Here is a 23,119-nt window from a genome sequence, read left to right on the forward strand (position 1 = left end):
CATAAAGGACAACTATAAAAAAAGTCACTTCCTCTCGGAACTGTCAAAAAAATTCACTCTCTATGGAGCTGTCAAACTCTATGGCGTTTCCACCCCGTGTTCTTATCACCGAAGTTATAAATAAATATTTATTTGTTCATTTTCAAATCATAAATCACTTTCTTATAGTCCTTTAGTGCTATCATGTTTGTGTTCACCAAACTAATTAACTGTAACAGTGCCACAAGTAAAACTAAGGTTTATAAACCGTTGAAAGTGCTAGAGGAAGCTCGATTTCAATGATACTCCTACTTCCCGGTAAAAGAAAGAAGTCTTTATCAAATAATGAGTCAACATAAGTTCTGGAAAGGGATCACACCATTGAACATCTCTTCTTCGCAGCAAGTACCTGAAAAAATCGTGAAACTTTGTTCCTTGGGCAGTGACTTCATTGTTCTAGGAAATGACCATGGTCTGTATCACTGCGACATTGAAGAAGATTGTTTAGTATTTAGGAAAATAGGTGGCATTTCCGCTATCGACATATCATATCACGGCGATGTTCTTTACGTAATAGACGTGCATGGACGTATCTACAAGACGAATTCTACTTTCAAAAGTAAAGAAGAGATCGTCGTGAAAGAAGACGCGAAGTGTTGCCCTCACGGCTTCAAAAGTTCCAGTTACAAAGTGAGGTTTAGGAACGTGGTGTCAAGTGATTTTGGGCAACTATTTATCAGCAGCGATGGGCAACTCTGGGGCTGCGGTGTTATGCCCCAAATAGGATTAGATACTAGTAGCATTAAGAAAGTTCTATTTTTCGAAGGCCGGACAGTGTACAGTGCGTCAGTTGGGCAGAATTTTGCAGCAGTGATAGCTAGGAAAAACGTGAAGCGGTCGGGGAACTGTGACACTGAGAGTGATAATGATGATGAGGAGGTGTTTGCGTCAAATTGCTCACAATGCCAGACAATAATAGGCCTAGCTTCCCCTGCGTCTGTGCCGTCCCTCTCAGAAACCTGCCCCTTAGGAGTACAGATCAGCAAGTCCAGTGAGGACTCCAGTAGTACAACAGCCCCTCAAACTGACGTCCATGTTGATGCTCATAGTTTTACTGAAGATTCTAGTCCCTCATCAGAAGAGTCAAAAATTGCAAGGAGTAATGCCACTGAAAAAATCACTGATATTGAACCTGACAGTGTGGAAACCAAGTCACATGATGATGATGATGAAAGCACTGAAAAAGATAATGCAAGTACCCATGAGAGCACAGAGAAAATAAACAATATTTTTATAAACACAGATGCAGCTAGACAGTTCCTTAGCAGGCAGTTGTCATGGGTTTCTGCTGGAGAAGATTATTTAGTGGAATATACTGAAAAACCAACAAGAATCATCAAGGAGAATGTTTCAAATCTAACCAACTTTGTGTATGAAGGTGTGAAGACAGTGGGTGACAAAGTGGCAACCTTATCTAGACACGTCAGTGGCAGTAGTGAAAACAATGAAGTGGTAGAACTACAAAATAGGCACAACAATGAAGAATTCAATTCTCTAATGTATAGCTGCGCTTCAAACTGTAATATGGACGAATTACAGTTCTCTACAAGTACAATAAGCAGTGAAAAGGAGTTTGAGGCAGCCAGAAAGAATGAAAACCTCAAAAACATGTCAAAACTTGGTAAAAATATTTTAGCAACTGAACTGTGGACCTGGGGAGACATATCATATGGACAGTTAGGTATAGGTGACACAGTCAAGAGACTGAAGCCAATGGTTGTTATGAGCTTATCTGGTTTTGGACTTCAGAAAGTTTCTTGTGGTAAGTGGCATTGCTCAGCGCTCACCCTTGATGGCCGCCTATTCCTCTGGGGCTACAACCATTTCCATCAAGTCAGCTTTGAATCTAGAGATGACAAAAGTGGCCCCAAGAAGTTTACTGAAAATTCAGATAGTGATAGAGTGAGAGACATGATTGCTACTGACCATCACACACTTGCTTATACACACAATGAAAACATTTTCTACATGGGAAAACATACTGAAGGTTACACAGAAACCATTGTGAATTTGAACAAGAATGCAGAGAATGAGGAGATTAAAGAAAATGGCAAAGATCTGGCTGTGAAAATAACTGAGCCCCAAGTGTACATAAATAAACCCCAGAATATGTGTTACCATTGGAGAATTTTGTCTTCTGGTAACATCAGTTATTGTTCTCTTGAAGAGTCCATGAAATGTCCAGAATTTCAGGACTTATCTATTGCTCAAAGGTATTTAGAGGAGATGCTGTTAATATATCATTCCCTCATCAAGCCCTTTTTAAAAAAGAGTAAAGTAATTACTTCACATTCCATTATATACGAAACTGTTTGTGATATTTTTAGTGACATTTTGAATACAACTGCCCTGAATGTGCTCTCGATGTGGCAATACGCAGAGAAGCACATCAATGAATGTGATATTTCTTTAATAAAAAATTTAGAAGAGTATATTTATTTGTACAGAAAGTATTATGTAGCTGTAAGCAATTTGATTGTTATCGGAGGTTTTTCTAACATTAACAATATAGTTGATGTTCCAAATAGTATTTATAATTTATTTAGTGATCAACTCCCATCAAACAAGCAGAAAAACAACAAAAAGACTCTGGAAGCCATAGTAGCACTTGCTTTTGTGCAGCCATTAACAAGATTGAGCTCCTACAAGTGTATAGCTCAGTCTCTTTTGAGATATAAATCGCAAAGGAAAAAGGCCGATGCCAAAACTAATATCGACGATCGATTGAACAAAGTAATCTCGTCTTTGGATACTCTGATAGAGGAACAAGAGAAGAAACGGAAAGAAGCGGACTTGACGAAGCTATTTTGGGAGAGCATAGGGAAATCTCTGGAACAGTACAGGACTCCAGAACGTCGTCTAGTCAGGGAATCTAAGTCTCGTCTTCTCAATCTGGTGAACCCTGGCAGGTTTTCGTCGCATTGGTTCATTTTATTCAATGACTTGTTCATTCATGTGGTTGGCAGTACGCCCAACGTCCACCCCTTGGACACACTATGGGTGGAACCTATTCAGAACACAGACTCCGTACAGAATGCTATACAGTTGACAACACCCGAGGAGATTCTCTCTGTTTCCACGAGTACCGAGCAGGAGAAAACGGAATGGATACATGCGTTAAACTTGTCCATAAGGTCTGCTTTGAACAAGGAGTCGAACTTCAAACCGCCGCCGGCTAGGACGGCGAGCTACACCTTTTCGAGCAAAAATGTCTTCTACAAAGATGCGCAGTATAGCGGTCGGTGGTTAGACGGCAAGATACATGGTAGCGGCAAAGTGGAATGGCCTGATGGCAAGCTTTATGTGGGCCAGTTCCAAATGAATTCCTTGTGTGGTCATGGGAAGATGGAAATGCCTAGCCAAGGTAAATAATCTTATTTTCATACGAATTAAGTACGCAGTAGTTACGGACATACGCACATCCAGTTATTAAATAGGTACAACATCTATAATCTTACTAAGTTGCTAGATGCGAGTTCGCAACATTTAAATAAGTATTGGCATGAGCTGTTGATTGTTCTTAAGTACCTATTGTAACTACATGACTATCTTATTTAATTCCTTCATATGAAATTTTACCGATATTGTTTATCGTGACTCGATCGTTTACTTTTAAATGCAATTCAAGAATACCCTGCACTTAATACCTAGTACCTAGATTACAAATATTCCTTGTCATACATAATTAACTTTGTAACGTTAGAAACTTACATACAATAAAAATATTTATCTTTTGACGTCACCTGATTATACGCGCGATCTAACGCGTAGTAGTTTTTTCGCATGAATAAAATTCTTATTCTGTTGAATAACAAAAGGTTTCTACAGACAAACCTTGGCTTAAGTAGGTATTTATTGAAATATGGTTACGTCATTCATATATGAATACCAACCCTGAAACAATATGAATTCCTCAAATATCTTGTTCCAACCTTCGCGTAAACAGAGCAATAGAAAAACATTGGCAAATACCTTCGGCGGCCCCGTAATCTTTAATCACTTTAAAATAAGTATTTTATCGTCATTTCAACACCAGTTTACTGCTTTTGAATTATTTACCTAGAAATGAATTCAGATTTCATCTAATTTAAATTTGAAATCGCACAAATCTTAGGTTCCTATACGAACTTAGATTAATAAAGCATACGAATCAATATACTTATTGATGCTGATTCAGAAGTAAAATGGAGTCCAACTGCTTAAAAAACAGCCGCTAGTCTCTTCCAAAGTCACTGATTCTCATCAGAATTCAGCTACTGATTTTAGTCTTTCTTCGCGTATGTATCTACTTAATGTATCCCATCCATATTACCATATCATATTACCTATTAAAATTCGTCCAAACTGTATTTCCAGGAATCTACGAAGGCCAATGGAAGGACAATCTCCAGAATGGCTACGGTGTGATGCGCTACACAAATGGCGACATATACGAGGGGTATTTCAAAGACGGCCAGCCCCACGGTCACGGGATAAAAAAGCAGGGGGATTTTACGTCATCCTCTGCTACAATTTACACTGGGGAATGGGTGAACGGGGCGAAACAAGGATATGGAGTCATGGACGATATAGGAAAAGGGGAGAAGTATTTGGGCAACTGGAGTGACAATAAGAAGCATGGATGCGGCCTCATTGTGACCTTGGACGGCATATACTATGAAGGTCTCTTCATGCAGGATGTTCTCACGGTTAGTATGTGTGCTAACGCGAAATGTAAGCAATGTATTTTTATACGTTGGGTATAATAATAGCTTTATCAACATATCTGTAATAGAAATTCATTAGCGCGCGTCTGTTACTTTTCTAGTCAAAGTACCATTTCCGTTTTTTTCTCTCGCTCTCATCAAATGGCGATTCTTTGCGATAGAACGAGACATGACCGGAAGTGCATCAGGCTATATTTTTTGTTGTTGCAAAGTCATACCTATTATGATTATTTAATAACTGTTTGTTAGCTTCGTGTGTCGTTACGTCATGGCGTCATCTAAGGAAAAAAAATTAAGATGAAAGTACAGTTAATTATCGTTTGTTGAATTAATAAAGCAGCGGTCATTTGTCTCTTAATTTTATTTATCTAATATTTACTAACTGTTAGTGTATTTGCTTTTACATAGCGATTAAATGTTTATTTTGACTCATTGATGATTACGTAATCAGGGAATTACCGAAACTTCCCGGATAACCGCTTATCCTACTTTACCGGGTATAAGTTATTATTATAAAATACTTCGGTGTATGTCGAAAATCACGTCACTCTACTTCCTTTTGAAATTACAATAACGAAACTGAATTGCGATGGATGTATGCTTTAATTTTTGGAAAATGCCCTCACCTTACTCGTTTCAGCCAAAGGTCGCTATTGCTAGATAACTGATGGGAGGCCTTTCCAAGTCCAAAGATTTCCACGACCGGTCCTGCACTGCCCACACTTACCTACTAGACCTACCTTAAATTCAACATAAATAAAAACACTATTCTAGTTTAACAAACTAATTACTCTAATTTCCTATCATTCCAGGGTCACGGAGTAATGGTCTTCGAAGACGGTACCCACTACGAAGGGGAGTTCCGCTCAGCCGGTGTTTTCTCCGGGAAGGGAATCCTGACCTTCTCTAGCGGGGACAAAATAGAGGGCTCCCTTAGCGGCGCCTGGACTGAAGGCGTCAAGATATCCAACGCGACTATGCACCTGAACGTGTCGAACCCTGCCCTGCCGGCTAATTCTAAACCTAAGTGAGTTTCGTTTAAGGTTGCTTTTATAAGAACAATTGTCCATTTTCTGGGAAGGAAATCCTGACCTTCTCTAACGGGGACAAGATAGAAGGCTCTCTTTATGCCGAGGCCGCACTCATCGCGATAACCCGAAGATTCGAGCTATCGCGATGTGTGTAGCCGAGTATTCGCGTATACTTCGGTCCTATTTTGCATAGTCGCAAGAACTTCGCTCGGTTGTCGCCCGAATGTTAACGCGATGAGTGCGGCCTCGGCCTTAGCGGTGCCTGGACTGAAGGCGTCAAGATATCCAACGCGACTATGCACCTGAACGTGTCGAATCTTGCCCTGCCGGCTAATTCTAAACCTAAGTAAGTTTAGTTTAAGGTAGCTTTTAGAAATTGTCCGTTCTCCGGGAAACCTGACCTTCTCTAGCGGGGACAAGATAGAAGGCTCCCTTAGCGGCGCCTGGACTGAAGGCGTGAAGATATCCAACGCGACTATGCACCTGAACGTGTCGAACCCTGCTCTGCCAGCTAATTCTAAACCTAAGTGAGTTTCGTATAAGGTAGCTTTTAGAATAGGGCTCGCTTAGCGGCGCCTGGACTGAAGGCGGGAAGATATCTATAATGCGACTATGCATCTGAATGTCTCGAATCCTGCTCTGCCGGCTAATTCTAAACCTAAGTGAGTTTCGTTTAAGGTAGCTTTTAGATTAGGGCTCCCTCAGCGACGCCTGGACTGAAGGCGGGAAGATATCTATAATGCGACTATGCATCTGAATGTCTCGAATCCTGCTCTGCCTGCTAATTCTAAACCTAAGTAAGTTTGGCTTAAGGTTTCTTTTAGAAGGGCGATTGTCCGTTCTCTGGGAAGGGAATCTTGACCTTCTCTAGCGGGGATAATATCGAGGACTCCCTTAGCGGTGCTTGGACTGAAGGCGTCAAGATATCCAACTCCACCATGCATTTGAATGTGTCGAATCCTGCTCTGCCGGCTTATTCTAAACCTAAGTAAGTTTAGCTTAAGGTAGCTTTTAGAAGAGCGATTATCCGTTCTCCGGGAAGGGAATCCTAACCTTCTCTAGCGAGGATAAGATTGAGGGCTCACTTAGCGGCGCCTGGACCATAGCTGTAGAGTAGGACGTGTTTTTGTTATGCCACATGCTACGAGATTTCAAAAATGTATACTGTGGCAACTCTGCTATGTCACATGTCACCCGAGCCTCTCCACTACATCGGTACGTGGCATATAACGTCACGCTCACTTAATTGTATAAACTCAGTAAACTCGCATGTACCTATATCTTTGGAAAGGATCCAGTCCGATTTCAATACTTCTTTTGATATAGTCTAACGCCCGTATTCACAAACATTACTATGAGTCTCACAGTGCGCGTAGACGCACACGGTCACACACGAACCAGTCACAGAGCTCTATTCAACGCTGTGCGTTCTATTTGCTGATTCACAAAAGCAATCATCGTTTGTGAATACGGGTGTTAGCTTTGCAAATACATTGACGCCCATTTAAACAACTAATGTCAACATTCTCTACATCTATTCCAGTTCCTTCGGCAAGCTCAGTGTAGCTCCAAACCAAAAATGGAACGCTCTCTTCCGGCAATGCTTCCAATGCCTGGGAGTCTCTGAGACCATCCTGACCCCAACCGGCAACCACTTCGCAAACGGTCCAGCCGGACCTACCATAGACAACGCGAAGATCTGGCAGAATGTAGCTGTAGCTATATCCTGCTCGCATAAAGAGAAGCATAATAGAACCCCATCCAAAAGTAGTAGGAGCAGCGATATTGAAAAGTCGGTGGATTGTTTGGAGGTTATCCCGAAGTTTGGACAGAAAACGCTCAATTTGGACGACTATACGGAACTGAGATTGTATTTGCAAAATGTAAGTATTCAGTTATGTATTATGAAAATATTCATTAACATCTGTAGTCAGTTTTCTTCTGACTTCCAATTCATACACCTTCATTTTGAAAACATTATTTTTATTTAAAACTAGCTGTGCCCGCGACTTCGTCCGCGTGGAATAATGACTTTGGGTAGGCACTTTTAATAATTTAGTCTAATTATTTTACAAAGGCCTATGTTCAGCAGTGGACGTCCTATGGCTGAAATGATGATGATGATGATGATAATTTTACAAATAGCTTTTGCCCGCGACTTCGTCCGTGTAGAAGTCGAAAAAGTTCTCATAGGATTTTTAAATGGTTTTTAACGTTATTATCTAAATGTTTGAATACTATTTGATCGTTTAAACACAGTGAATGATTCAATTACATAAATTTTTAAATATTATAAACAGTTCTGTAAATGTAATATTTAATTACTAAATTATGACTAATGATACGTTTCACGGCTTCGCTCTCATGAATGTTAACGACCGTCAAAAGCACGTCGATAGATGGCGGTCACTAATTTAGACTTTGATTTGCTCGTTTAAACACAGTGAATTATTCAATTACATAAAATATCTTTATTGATTAAATTTTAAATATTATGAACAGTTCTGTAAATGTAATATTTAGTTCCTAACTCAGAATACAGAACAAACCAGAAGGAGTGTTCGATAACATTTCTACGCGGCAACTTGTGTCCAAAATACTTCCCCTCCCGCGCCCCTCTACCCCCTTTAGTGTTACTAGCGCCGTGTGACACCCCCATTTTTGGGGTAAAATTATGTAATTTTTTAAAGAGATGTTAAACAAGTAAAAAATAAGTAAGTGAAATAAGTACACACGGCCAGTGTTAACTATCCATTTCCGTTTTTGCTCTCGCTCTTATCAAATGGTGATTCTTTGCGATAGAACGAGACGACATGACTGGCCATAGGCATAGATAGTACCTACCTACCTATGAATTTAATTTTTACTCCGAAGTAACTAAGTGTAAGATGATTATTTATTTCTATTAAATAGTGTAATATATGTACTATATTTTATGTAGGTATAATATGTTATTTAAAAGTCAATTACAAAAGTCGAATATAAATTTTAGAATGCCAAGTAAAACAAAAAAGAAACTTAAGGCTTGGTATTTCTGCTAAAGTAGGTATTTCGCGCTGTCAAAATCTGCGCGCGCAATACTCCGCCGAAGACTGCGCGCCAAAGAGCTCTCGCGGCTACACAGTATAGAAATACGCAGTTTAGAAATACGCAGTTGGTTAGGTTAGGTTGACTTCCTTCCGTTCAAGCGTCACACTCACAGCACTTTCTAATACAAATCATATCCAAGTGATACAAATTAAAACAACTTTCAAAATTTTTGGGAATATATTTTAGAATCGAATAAATATAGAATATAACTGCCAAAGTAAACACGGTTCAAAGAGGCGTGGCGTCACCCGACCTTCCGGAAGTTCCGCGCCGGCTAAAAGAATTTCAAGATTACGTCACCCGACCTATCGGTAGATCCTCGGGAGCTTGAGCGATTGGAAAAACATTCTATGATCAGTTACTCGTAGTAGCGATTATTTAGAGCTTGGATTATAAATTATAGTTGTTGCAATTCACAAAGTTTTGCATGTGGTTAATTACATTAATCAGTACACGCATCAATTTTGTTCAGTCTTTTTGTTTATTAATAAATAAAAATATCATACTAAAATTGTATACATATTTGTTTGTATTGGTCTGGGTGTTTTCTTTCCATAATTTATGAATAACGTATGTACGGGGCTCTGTATCGAAAATCACTATGAGCAATGAGCATTACACACTGTTACCTGGAGTGCATTACCGCAGCAAAATGTTTATAAATGTTGTGCTTTAGAGAGTCGAGAGTATAGCAGATAATTAGTCCATCGTGAGCAGAAATTTGTCCACAAATAGCAAAATTCGTTCAAATTATAGTTTTAAAGTTATTGGCTAGAAGATTATTTTATCTTGCAGCTTAGACCTTTAGCTACAGACCTTAGACAGTATTTTTGAAACATTCTTACGCATGGTGGAGGAAGGGACGCTCTAGAGCAGTGGTTCTTACCCGGTGGTCCGCGGACCACTGGTGGTCCCTGGAGGCATTCCAAGTGGTCCACGATGTGCACTTGCACACCTTGGTCAAAACCACTTTTAACTGATTTTTGCAGTCAAACTGGTTTTGACCGATTATGAGGTGGTCCCTGACAAGACAGAAATTTGGTAAAATGGTCCCTCATGACTTAAAGGTTAAGAACCACTGCTCTAGAGACTCAAAACTACAAGGATACACATGAACTCCAGTTTTAAATCCGTTGATATCTGCTGCATCTGCCATGTTTTTGGCTATAAGATTCTTCTATCTTACGGCTTAGACCTTTAGCTACAGACCTTAGACAGTATTTTTGTGAAAATTCTTACGCATAGTGGAGGAAGGCACGCTCTAGACACTCAAGTCTACAAGGAGTCATATGAACTCCAGTTTTAAATCCGTTGACATCTGCTGCATCTGCCATCTTTTTGGGTAGAAGATTCTTCCATCTTGCAGCTTAGACCTTTAGCTACAGACCTTAGACAGTATTTTTGAAACATTCTTACGCATGGTGCAGGAAGGGACGCTCTAGAGACTCAAGTCTACAAGGAGTCATATGAACTCCAGTTCTAAATCCGTTAACATCTGATGCAGCTGCCATCTTTTTGGCTATCTTACAGCTTAGACCTTTAGCTACAGACCTTAGACAGTATTTTTTATTATTTATTTGTGTCAGTGTGCTCTTCTAAAGAGTGTAAGACGATTGTATGTAGGTACTATTAAAATGTAATTTTAACTCATTGGTTTTGTCTCATATTTGAGGAATGTACTATGTATCATGAGTAGAGTCTTCGTTTAAAAGGATGCGAACGATTTAAATTTCAATAGGTAGGTACACAGGAAAATAAGGGGACAAAATTGATAATTCTTAATTATCAAAAATTTAAGCTTTCTCCCGTAACACTGATATTATTATACTGTGACTCATCAAAGTCATCATTGTCAAAAATATTGACAAATCGCGAACTGTCACGGCCATAAAACTGACACGCGTCCGTCCTCCGTAAGCGCCACCGCGCGACTGATTGAGATTGTCCAAGCCGTCATGGACGATTTTTTCCACATTTTTTAACATAGTAACTAAATAAGACGCAATATAAAAATTTCATCCGTTAAAAGCCCTCAAGTTATTTCTGAACTTTAGTTTAGTAAAAGATTTAGAATCTCAAATCGCTTATTTTAAAAATAAAACCATAAATAGAAAACGAATAGAGGTAACTTTGGGAATTTATTCTATCGAGTCAACTTCATCAAATCGTGTTTCCATCCGTTAATAGCCCTAGAAAATATCCTCAACTATGCCCAATAAAAATCTTAGCCTTTCATTTTACTGTTTAGTACCTCAAAAATGAAAAATGAAAACCTCATTTTCGCCATTTTCTCTGCTACCCGGCCTTAAGGTTCTTTATTATGTAAACATATCGACAACAAAACATTTGTTTACGGCGCAGTAGTGCTTTTAGTTTAACTTTTCTTGGAGTCAAAAACAGAATCCAAATCAAAAACATCACCAATACTTAAATTTGATTGCGAGGCAACTCTGGCTGTGTATCCTGAAAAAAAATCAGAGTAAGTATGTAAGCAATAATTAATTACTTAAAATTATTATTAAATATACAAATATTGCTGCTGCTGATCTGTTGATACCAATGCCTTACTTTTGAATAAATGGGAAAGTATGAAATTCACGATAGTAATTTATTATCTCCTCATTATTAGGGAGTAATATTATAAATTAATTCAATATATTGAAATCAAATCAAAATCAAAAATATTTATTCAGTTTAGACCACAAGTGGCACTTATAATTTAATTAATCAGGTTGTCATGTCATGGATGAAATTACACTAAAAACTAATTAAAACAAAAAGGATGGGGAAAATATTCCATTATTCTGTGGTAACGCTAACAAAATTAACGCGTGAATTTTTTATAAGTAGACAAATGTAATTCAATATAAAAAAGTAGGGTAAAATATTCCGTTGACCTGTGGCAACACTTACAAAATACAACCGTGATTTTTTTTGAAAATTATTATTTAATTAAAATGAATTGGAAATGTGCTACTTACGGATAAAACATGATCCCATGCACTTTCTTCGTAATTCCAGTAGCATTCTTACATGTTGGAACGGCACAAGACGGCATAATTTAATTATAAAGTGTCAATCTGACGGATATGTAAACAATGCGCGCGCCGGCCATTGACTGATTGCTCTAAAGTCAAAGTAGTGCGATTTGGAGTACTTTATATGAATACACATTTACGCCCGTTGACGGTTTCTGGTTTGTTCCGTATTCTGAGGTTCCTAATTAGGACGAATGATACGTTTCACGGCTTCGCTCTCATGAATGTTTACGACCGTCAAAAGCACGTCGATAGATGGCGTTTTTAAAGATATTTCTCACCTCTTCACTATTTATTGAAATTTAGTTTGTCACATATCGTCATAAATTGTAGCCTATATGTTGGGTTATAAATAATAATACTGTAAAGTTTCAACAAAATCAGTTTATTAGTTTTTGCGTGAAAAAGGAACAAACATCCAGACATCCAGACAAAAAGGTTACAGTGAGCCAACCATAAAAGATAGACATATGCTGTTGCGGACTTTTTTGTAGAACTTTTAAAGGGGAAAATCCTATCATACATAATTTATGCGAAACTTTAACCGTTTACGCAGCGTCAGCTCTCAAACGGAAAAAAATCACTGATTTGAAACATTCTTCATTGGTGCTCCGCTCCTAGTGGTCTTAGCGTGATGATATATAGCCTAAAGCCTTCAGGGATTAACGGACTATCCAACACAAAAAGAATTTTTCAAATTGGTCCAGTAGTTCCTGAGATTAGCGCGTTCAACCAAATAAACAAACTGTGATTAATAAATTGCGCCACTACAAACCGTACCAACAGATGGCGCTGTTACGATCTTACTATGGCAAACTCCACCGCGCATACAATCCTGCATCGCGGTGACGAAGTTTTTTACCCTGCCCAGTATATACACCGTGTTACTTTGCATTCTTGCCATATTCACAGAGATAAAAGTAGGGAACAATACCTATTATTTAAGATAAACAAGAGACTCCCATAAAGAAAGTACACTAAGATTTTAGTAAATTTGGTTTTTCAGTACAAATTGGAATAAACCAATTTTGTCTACAGGTGCAAGTGGAATAAACCTAGTGGGCGTGGCCTAGTTCTTAATAATCTGATGTTTTATGGCTCTGGGTACCAGCCTTTTTATCCAGTCATAATAATTATTTTAAAATACTTTTCAGTTGATTTCAGATTTTCCTTTCTACTTTACGGGCTTAGGACCGTCAATACGTAATAATTATTAGGGTTTTAATTAATTTATAACATTGTACCCTATTTTTACAAATTAATAAATTAAGGATGAAATGAAATCACCTTAATCACAATTAATTATTTATTTATAAGTTCCTACTTACAAAGTTTACGTACTGCGAAGCAAGTGTTCAAATGTCCTCCGTTCTGATGAAAGCACAGTCTAGCACGGCGAAGCGTAGGTTTTTCGCTTTAGTTTTCGCAACACAAACGTTTTGTCTCACAGTTTCACTAAAACAATCCTTTCATGTAACGCGTTTACACTGTTTATCTCTTCTGCGCATACCAGTCGTTTCAAGTCACTCCAAAAATCCATTGGTGTCAGGTCCGAGGATCGTGGTGGCCAAGCTACTGGACCCCTGGTCCAATCCACTGTTCACCAAACGTATTATTCACGCACTTGACGTCCTTATTGTGGGGGAGCACCATCCTGCTGGTAGTAGAGCATTTGGTGTAACGCTAAGGGTACGTCATCAAGATTTTCGTCTAAGACGTCTTTTAGACACTCCAAGCACCATTTTGATTAAATTATTCGTTGTTTGAATACACTTCAGTCATTTTTGTATTATTTATAACGTGATTTGTGATTGATGGATTTCTCAGTTATTTACAAGTGTCAAAAAGACATTTTAAAGACAATAGATTGCAAAAGATATTTAAAAATACAATAAAAAGTAAAAAAGTCTCCATCGCCATCGCCAACAAGTGATGTGCATGCGTTACGATAATTAGTGGTGTGTTTAACAGATTGTCGATAAAATAAAATACTCAAGATAAAAAAAAAATTTTTTCGGTCATTATTTTTTTACGGATTTGTGTTCAGTATCAGTAATATAGTAACCTCTGTAAATATGGCAAGAATGCAAAGTAACACCCTGTATAGACAAACCAAGATTGTGCAAATTAGATGCACTAACACCTTAGCTCTTTATGGTGGTTGAGCGTCTTATTCCACATCTTCAGCTTTATAATATTAGTATAGATATCTTTCCGCCCGTGGCTTCGCCCGCGTGGAATTTTGTCTGTCACAGAAAAACAATATCGCGCGCGTATTTGCTCAACGTTTAGACCTACCCTGGACTGCGACAAACATTTTAAAACCAAAATCAGCTCAATCGGCGCAGCCGTTCTCGAGTTTTAATCAGACTAACGAACATCAATTCATTTTTATTTATACTATAGATATCGCTATTGGCGCCAAATAGAAAATATCCTATTGTTTTTGCATATAAGAGACTACCGTATTTCTGCAGTTGTCACGACTGTCTAGTAAGATTTGTCACTTTCATAGTTTTGTATGAAAGAAGCTACTGTATTTGTGCTCTTCAGTCGACGCCACTGTCAAGTAAGATTTGTCACTCGCTACTGACTATTACAATAATGGCGCTTACTGGTGGGCGAAAGTACGGTAGCCTAGTCTTTCATGACCCCATCTACATTTTTGATTGTCCATATAGACCCCCCATAGATCACAGAAACTAAAGGGAGATGTGAAAAGGGGGCGGGGCCAGTGTCGCAGCAATATGCTCATAAACAAAACACATTGCTGCAGACGTCATAATGTAAACAGTTTACATTGCTTGCGTAGCACCTACTAAAGATTATTCGAAGTTGAGTACTCACACTGCAGTGGATAATGAGCACATATTTTGATTATTTTGTTTGTGTCAATTTCTAATGCGACACTGAGTTTCGAACTCAGCGCATTAGTTGTAGGCCAGTAGAATTAAACACAAAAATGAATCAAATCGGAAATAATTCCTACAAAAGATTTTATTGCTTTAATGGCTTCATTGTTTGCCCATTAAGACTCTCCTAGGTTTTCGACTTCGACGGAGTTGTTCTTAAGTGGTGGGGGCCCCCGAAAGGGGCGCTTTTTCGGTTTTCCGGTTATACCGCGTAAAGGACTTACCCTTAAAGCAATAAAATCTTTTGTAGGAATTATTTCCGATTTAAAATCTAATTCTACTGGCCTATTGGCATCTCTCTATATCTCTCTGATTCCCCCAGTACCCTTAGTATCTGATTACTCCAATTTGTGTCTTATCTCTTTCCCAATAGTAAACATGCTCACAACACTTCACTAATTATACCTTTTTGCCTCACAGGCCTGCGAATCGTCGCACCATCCGTTAGGCCAGCTAGTCCTAAGCCTAACTAACGCATTCAACACCACATACGGAGGCGTCCGCGTTCATCCGCTACTCCTAAGCCACGCGGTCAAAGAACTGAAGAGTATCACCTCGAGGCTATACCAAGTTGTGAGGCTATTGTTCCCGGCGTTACCACCAGAGGGCACTGATGTGGTTCTAGCTTATAGGACGGAGGGAATGGAAGAGGAGGTTTATAGTGAAGACAGCAATCCTATTGATGGGTGAGTTTTGAAGCTAAGATTGTTTCATCGTCATCATTTCAGCCACAGGACGTCCACTGCTGAAGATATGCCTCCCTCAATGATTTCCACATCGCCCGGCATCCAGCGCCTTCCTGCTACCTTTATGAAGTCGTCGGTCCACCTTGCGGGTGGACGTCACACGCTGCATTTTCCGGTACGTAGCCTCCATTTCAAAACCTTGCTGCCCCATCGGCCGTCAGTTTACGTACTATGTGCCCTGCCCATTGCCACTTCAGCTTGCTAATCCGTCGGGCTACGTCAGCGACTTTAGTTAAGATTTGAAGGTCGATTGATATAAAGGACGTTAGTGTGTAAAAGACAACGAATTACGAGCTTGACGCTTGTATACTTTGATCTTTTTCACTTGCCTTCGTACGGATATACATCAAGCATAACACTGTCCCATATTATCTAATTGTAAGTGGTGTTTTGCAACAAATGTACCTAGTCTCATGTGCTCTCGTCAGTACAAAATTTATGAACAAAATCCCGGCATTTAACGTGAATTGTGAAGCAATCACTTTTCTTTCTTGCCTCTCCAACCCGTCTGGCAAGCAGTAGTGAAGTGTAGGTCAAATTCTGTATCCTCTTTGCTTCTGAGAAATTCAAGAGAGCCGTGCTCCAGCTGGAATGAGCTAATGATAATGATGAACTTCTCTTTTGTGTTGTTGTAATGCAAAATGTAACTTGTGCCTATTTAAATAAAGATATTTTTATTCTTTCAGCGAAGTAATATCAGCGGCCTCGCTACTCCAACCAACGTTATTACCCCGAGTTCATCCTGCCCTGTTTGTTCTGTATGCCCTTCATAACAAGAGGGAAGACGATCTTTATTGGCGACGACTGCTCAAGTGGAATAGGCAGCCGGATCTGACCCTTATGGCGTTTTTGGGAATTGACCAGTAAGTACCTTATGTCTAGCAACAAAGAGTTGTTAATTGAATGACTCAATCAATCTGCTATGTCTTTCATAACAAACGGGAAGACGATCGTTTCTAACTATGACTGTTCAAGTGGAACCGATAACCAGATCTCACCCTTATGGCCTTATTGGGAATTGACCAGTAAGTATCATATGTCTATCACTATAGAGTTGCTAATTGAACAGCTTAATCAATCTGCTATGCTCTTCATAACAAGAGGGAAGATGATCTTTATTGGCGACGACTGCTCAAGTGGAACAGGCAGCCGGATCTCACCCTTATGGCGTTTTTGGGAATCGACCAGTAAGTACCTTATGTTTATCATCAAAGAGTTGTTAATTGAATGACTCAATCAACTTGCTACGTTGTTCATAACAAGCGCGAAGACGATCTTTACTGGCGACGACTGGTCAAGTGAAATAGACAGCCGGATCTCACCCTTATGGCGTTTTTGGGAATTGACCAGTAAGTACCTTATGTTTAGCAGCAAAGAGTTGTTAATTGAATGACTCATGCCCATTTTCACCATCGATACCTAATTTTTAAGTGACCCCTATGAAAACAAAATTCCTGATAAGTGTTACCATAGATAGGAGTCACTTTAAAATTAGGATTTAATGGTGAAAACGGGCATCAATCAACTTGCTACGTTCTTCGTAACAAACGCGAAGATGATCTTTATTGGCGACGACTGCTCAAGTGGAATAGGCAGCCGGATCTGACCCTTATGGCGTTTTTGGGAATTGACCAGTAAGTACCTTATGTTTAGCACCAAAGGGTTGTTAATTGAATGGCTCAATCAACTTGCTATGTCCTTCATAACAAACGGGAAGACGATCGTTTCTAACTATGATTGTTCAAGTGGAACCGACAACCAGATCTCACCCTTATGGCCTTATTGGGAATTGACCAGTAAGTACCATATGTCTATCACTATAGAGTTGCTAATTGAACGGCTTAATCAATCTGCTACGTCCTTCATAACATGAGGGAAGACGATCTTTACTGGCGACGACTGCTCAAGTGGAATAGGCAGCCGGATCTCACCCTTATGGCCTTTTTGGGAATCGACCAGTAAGTACCTTATGTCTAGCATCAAAGAGTTGTTAATTGAATGACTCAATCAATCTGCAACGCCCTACATAACAAACGCGAAGATGACCTCTATTGGCGACGTTTGCTCAAGTGGAACAGACAGCCGGATCTCACCCTTATGGCCTTTTTTTGAATCGACCAGTAAGTACCTTATGTCTAGCATCAAAGAGCTGTTAATTAAATGACTCAATCAATCTGCTATGCCTTTCATAATAAGCGCGAAGATGATCTTTACTGGCGACGACTGCTCAAGTGGAATAGGCAGCCGGATCTCACCCTTATGGACTTTTTGGGAATTGACCAGTAAGTACCTTATGTCTAGCACCAAAGAGTTGTTAATTGAATGACTCAATCAACTTGCTACGTTCTTCATAACAAACGCGAAGATGACCTCTATTGGCGACGTTTGCTCAAGTGGAACAGACAGCCGGATCTCACCCTTATGGCGTTTTTGGGAATCGACCAGTAAGTACCTTATGTCTAGCATCAAAGAGTTGTTAATTGAATGACTCGATCAACTTGTTATGCCCTTCATAACAAACGCGAAGATGATCTTTACTGGCGACGACTGCTCAAGTGGAATAGACAACCGGATCTCACCCTTATGGCGTTTTTAACACCATAGCGTAAGACTTTCACCATAGAGTTGTCAATCGAATGTAATGTAAATAAACCAATTAACCGCTCGTTTTTTGGAAACAAAATAATATTATGCGTAATCAAAGGCGCTTTTGAGAACTGACCAGAAAGTTATGTACTATCGGCCACAGTTCCAGCTACCCATTTCTGTTTTTTCTCTCGCTCTCATCAAGTGGTGATTATTTGCGATAGATTGAGATGACATGAGAAGAAAGGTAGCTGGAAGTGTGGCTGGATATACCTTAAGTGTATTCAGAAATAAGAGTGCTATTGAAATGCGTCTTCATAACCTATTTATTCCACCCACCTTTCTGCGGCAGAAATGGCTAGCCCACTACCTCTTTTTTAGTTTTCATTCCCGTTCCTGATTTATTTATTTAACGAGATTTACAGCGTAGATTATTATTATGTACTCTAATACTATGAAAATAAGGTGGCTATTAGAATATAAATTAAACATCGATTGTTCTTTCTTTCCTCGCAGAAAGTTCTGGGTAGGCTACAAAGGCCACAACCCCTCGTCGCCTCCGTACTCGCCCGTCAAAGAGCAGCTGTTCCAAGAAGCTGTGGAGACTCTGCAGCAGCTCAAGACCACCTTCTCGCCCATTGAGAAGCTGCTGGTCATCAGAACTACCTTCCAGAAGATGACCACAGCTGTTCAGCAAGAGCTTGGTAAGTATTTCGTCGTCCTTTCAGCCAAATAACGTACACTGGATGAAGATTTTCTCCAAGGATTTCCACAGCGACCGTTAAAAAAAATGTTCGAGGAACGACCACGGACCTCAAGACGTAATGTGGGCAGGCCTCCCACAAGGTGTCCTGACGATCTGATGAAGGTCGCGGGAAGTACCTGGATACGGGCGGTCGGTCATTATGGAAATCCTTTGGGCAGGACGTTTTACAGCTGTGGACGTCATTCCACATTTTGAAAAAAAATGCGTATTATTTTCCTACTAATCCTACTAATATTATAAATGGGAAAGTTTGGATGTCTGGATGTTTGGATGTTTGTTACTCTTTCACGCAAAAACTTCTGAATGAAATTTTGATGAAACTTTACAGTATTATTGTTTCTAACCCAGAGTAACATATAGGCTATAATTTATGACGATCTGTGACAAACGAAATTTCACGCGGGTGAAGCCGCGGGCAAAAGCTAGTCGTTCATACAGGGTGACTTTGTTATCAGTATCCAAATTTTTTTAATAAGCTCGTTAGAACAATTTGACAATACAACTATTTTTAATTGTGGTATTTTTCGCAAAAAAAAAAATTAAAGTCTAATCCGCGGGTGCCCATATCTTAAGTTTTAAAGGTTATTGCTTATTTTCGCTCACCATTATGTCTATTAAGCTTTGCAGTTAACTGTGTGTACGTATTTTTCCATGAACGAAGCAAATTTTCCACATGAGTCAATTTGGAAACCGCGCGCAGCGGTTTGTTTTCTTTACATAAATCAATTAAGTTACTGATTCTGAGTCGATCCTGAAAATTTGGATACTGATACAAAAATCACCCTGTATTACTAAAAAAAACTTTGTTTCGTAGGTTCAAACTACCTCTGGAGTATGGACGAATTGTTCCCGGTCTTCCATTTCGTAGTGGTGCGCGCGCGCGTCTTACAACTCGGCTCGGAGATACACTTCGTGGAAGATTTCCTCGAGCCCGCCGTGCAGCACGGAGAACTGGGCCTTATGTTCACGACTCTAAAGGTCAGTATCGCGTGCGTAAAGGCAATAATATGGCTTCGAATCTATTGGGACTTTCTGGGAATGTTTTGGGTTACGCGAATCTGGATCTTATGTTTACTACCCTAAAGTTTTTATTATTTTGTGTGAGTTAAAACAAGTGAAATGAGTCTTCCTTAATGGCGCAGTTACACTATGCGCAAATTTGATCGAACGCAAGCGTGAACACGCGTATGAAAGTATGGGCGACGCACGACGAAACGAACTGAACTGCGTGTTTACACAATCTATTCGATCAATTTCGCGCATAGTGTAACTGCGCCATAGCAGTTAAGTAAGACTTACGATTCCTCAAGTCTAATAATAACTGGAAAATAGGCCTTATGACAACATAACTTTACTACCATCTTACAGGGTGGTTGTTAAAAAAGTGTTAGACAAACTTCGTGGGTGTTAAGTATCAGTTTTTATAAATGAAGACGCTTATTCATTATTTGTTGTTCTATTCCAGGCATGCTACTTCCAAATACTTCAAGAGAAGATGTCGATCAACTAGTAGAAAAATAATTATGGCTCGAAACGCAATGATCTCGCAATACGTAATGGTGCGTTGTATTAAGTCTGTTCAATACAATTCAATGAAAATTTCAAGGAATTGGGAATTTTAAAAGCTACTTTATTTAATTGAAAAAAAAGACCTTCTTTTTAATTTCTTCCATTCAGACATTTTGATGTCGAATTCTTATTTTTCCATGTCTTACCTTCATAATATCTTTTTGGTTTTTTATTGGATTTTCATGGAATTTTATGGGACAGGTATTATAGTTATTAGCTTTCGCAATAATTTGCCGATTTACATACGCTAGGTGTTCATTAAATTAGGCGGAAATTACTATACATATATTGTTAGCTTATTACTAGTAACTAAAATGTCTACATTATAGAATGAAAGATAAAGTATATAGGGATGAATTTTCCAAATGTATGGGAAACTATGAGAAATAGAAATTTAATAACTGAAACTTAAAGAAATAGCTTAGTAATATTAAGAGGGTATCTAATGAATTTTAAAATGGAGTCATCACATATTATATTTGAAGTTATTTAATTACTTTCATGACCTATATTTTTTAACCCCATACACAAAATATCAATTAACAACTTATAATAATTTGTTGACATGGAAAATTCACCCTGTATCTATATTATGTTTGAAACAAGTGTAGATTATTTTCTATTCATTTCTTTTTACAGCTACAACGTAGATTTTCATGTGTGTGTTAATAATGAAATTATTATTTTTATCATGGTATTGGTGACCAAAAAATACTTTTTAATGGAATACAAAACAAAAAATGTCTACTAAGTAAAACAACATTTAATTTAATTAAGAACCGTATGAGCTACATATTTTAAAATGTGATAGTTTTTTAGTTAGATGTCTACCTAGACGATAAATTTTTAGTTTTCTCCATGTGACACTCCTATAATAATCGTGGTTTATTTTTTTTATTTTTTTTAATGATATTAAAGTGTCTGATTAGCTATCATGTAGGTACGCAGTGTTTGTTTATCTTTAATCTACAACAAATTAAAAAAAAACAATGGTTATTAGTTGCAAAATTTTAAGTGTAAATAAAGAAATAATAATGAAGTATGTACAGTCACGGAATGAAAAGGTTCGTCAGTTTTCAAATTGATTCCTTCAACGAATCGCGAGCAGATATTACCTTTTGAAACTATTTTACAGAATAATCTCGAGTTAACAGAAAATAATCCTTACTGTTCGTTAGTAAAGTTCAAAATTATTCAGATCAAAGTTGTTTGACAATTTAACTTGTCAAGAAGATTATTATGATTGATAAACTAAAACCTTCTTGTTGGTTCAACCTGCCATTATCTATTAAATAAAAAAAACTACATTTTGTGATATTGCACTGATGGGATAGAAAAATAAACAAGCAAAACCTTATTCGTTAGCAAACTTCATATTTATTTAAATGTTAGCAGCAATGTTTCTTGCACGTGTGGCCTTCTCCCACATTATATTATAGCTACGTTACATCATAAATAAATATATACTATAAATATTAATATATACATTCTTTCAGTCACACATATTTAAACACTTACTTTAATATCTAATATATGTAAACACAATATAAATACGTATATAAATATCGTTCACACACTTCTACTTTCATACATCACTTTGCGAACCATCTTAAATAATATAAATTCCCGTGCCGTTATTGGCCGTGCATCAGCTGGCCGCCCGCCGCTTGTGTAGTGGAAACGAGTCAACGATCAACACGCGTATAAGTATAGCTATCGCACCCGAACGGCGCGAGCGCCGGCCGCGGACGCGTATCGTCAGTCAGAATCACTGCCCAGCGCCAAACGCACGTCGCCGTGCGCCCGGCTTTGCTTCTCGCTACCCGCTCGCGTAAATTGTTTGTGACGCGAACTTGAAAGCTTCCTATTTGTATCTTCCTAACTTTCTTCGCTGTGAACTGTCGCTTCTCCTTCTCTCTGTGCTATACAAATAAGTGTTGGGACTAATTGTTACCGTTGTGTGTAGCAAATAAATGTATGGACTGGAACTGCGGTATTATTCTTCGCACCTACAGCTAAGTACCACTATACACGAACACAACAACAACATCTACATCTCAAACACGGTTATGTTGGCAGGTTTGACTCTTACAGTACCTAGTGCAAGCGAAAACCGACACTAAGGTGACGAACCTTTTCATTCCGCGACTGTACAAGAAATACTTTTTTGTTGTTCATATTTTAAGTTATCTTGTAATACTCGTATCTTGTCTTTAATATTTAATTCTGCGTTACTATGTATTGTTTTGTTTCTAAAGCCCGGTCTGTGAGCACGTAGAATTTTGTCCAATGACCCCAAGCTACCCATCCTTATCACTCGCGCGTAATTATGTTGCTATCGCGCTCGCACACCCACTGCAGGTGCCAGTCGCACAGTCGCGACAGCAATATAATTACGCGCGAGCGATAAGGATGGGTAGCTTGGGGTCATTGGACAAAATTCTACGTGCTCACAGACCGGGCTATAGTTTTATTATTTCATTTGAGCAAGTAAGGATCAGGCAAGACCCTACAGGCCGCTTTATTTGCAAAATTACAGTGCCAAAGCAGTTTTATAATTTAATTTGTTTCGTTTTTATCTATTTACTTAGTCTTATCTTCTACAAAATTGTACGACTGAATTTATTTAGATGTTA

The 23,119-nt window shown here is 38.6% G+C and overlaps 1 protein-coding gene across 1 annotated transcript; it reads left to right on the top strand.

Annotated features, from left to right (window-relative positions):
* Positions 1–105: 105 nt before the first annotated feature.
* On the top strand, positions 106–20,893 carry LOC135088022 (alsin). The gene is made up of 9 exons (XM_063982903.1): positions 106–3,403; positions 4,396–4,727; positions 5,558–5,772; positions 7,320–7,659; positions 15,237–15,502; positions 16,249–16,425; positions 18,665–18,852; positions 19,729–19,892; positions 20,380–20,893. The coding sequence occupies exons 1-9, from the start codon at positions 325–327 to the stop codon at positions 20,422–20,424; spliced, it is 4,806 nt and encodes a 1,601-aa protein (XP_063838973.1). The 5' UTR covers positions 106–324; the 3' UTR covers positions 20,425–20,893.
* Positions 20,894–23,119: the final 2,226 nt, after the last annotated feature.

This window comes from Ostrinia nubilalis, chromosome 3 (genome assembly GCF_963855985.1).
Source record: "Ostrinia nubilalis chromosome 3, ilOstNubi1.1, whole genome shotgun sequence".
NCBI classification, from domain to species: Eukaryota; Metazoa; Arthropoda; class Insecta; order Lepidoptera; family Crambidae; genus Ostrinia; species Ostrinia nubilalis.

What these genes read in the sequence shown, in the direction of transcription:
- LOC135088022 (XM_063982903.1), top strand. Translation starts at nt 325, where the DNA reads ATGAGTCAACATAAGTTCTGGAAAGGGATCACACCATTGAACATCTCT. An exon ending in CCGGCTAATTCTAAACCTAA is followed by an intron (nt 5,773 to 7,319) that starts GTGAGTTTCGTT and finishes CATCTATTCCAG; the next exon opens with TTCCTTCGGCAAGCTCAGTG. An exon ending in TTATGTTCACGACTCTAAAG is followed by an intron (nt 19,893 to 20,379) that starts GTCAGTATCGCG and finishes GTTCTATTCCAG; the next exon opens with GCATGCTACTTCCAAATACT.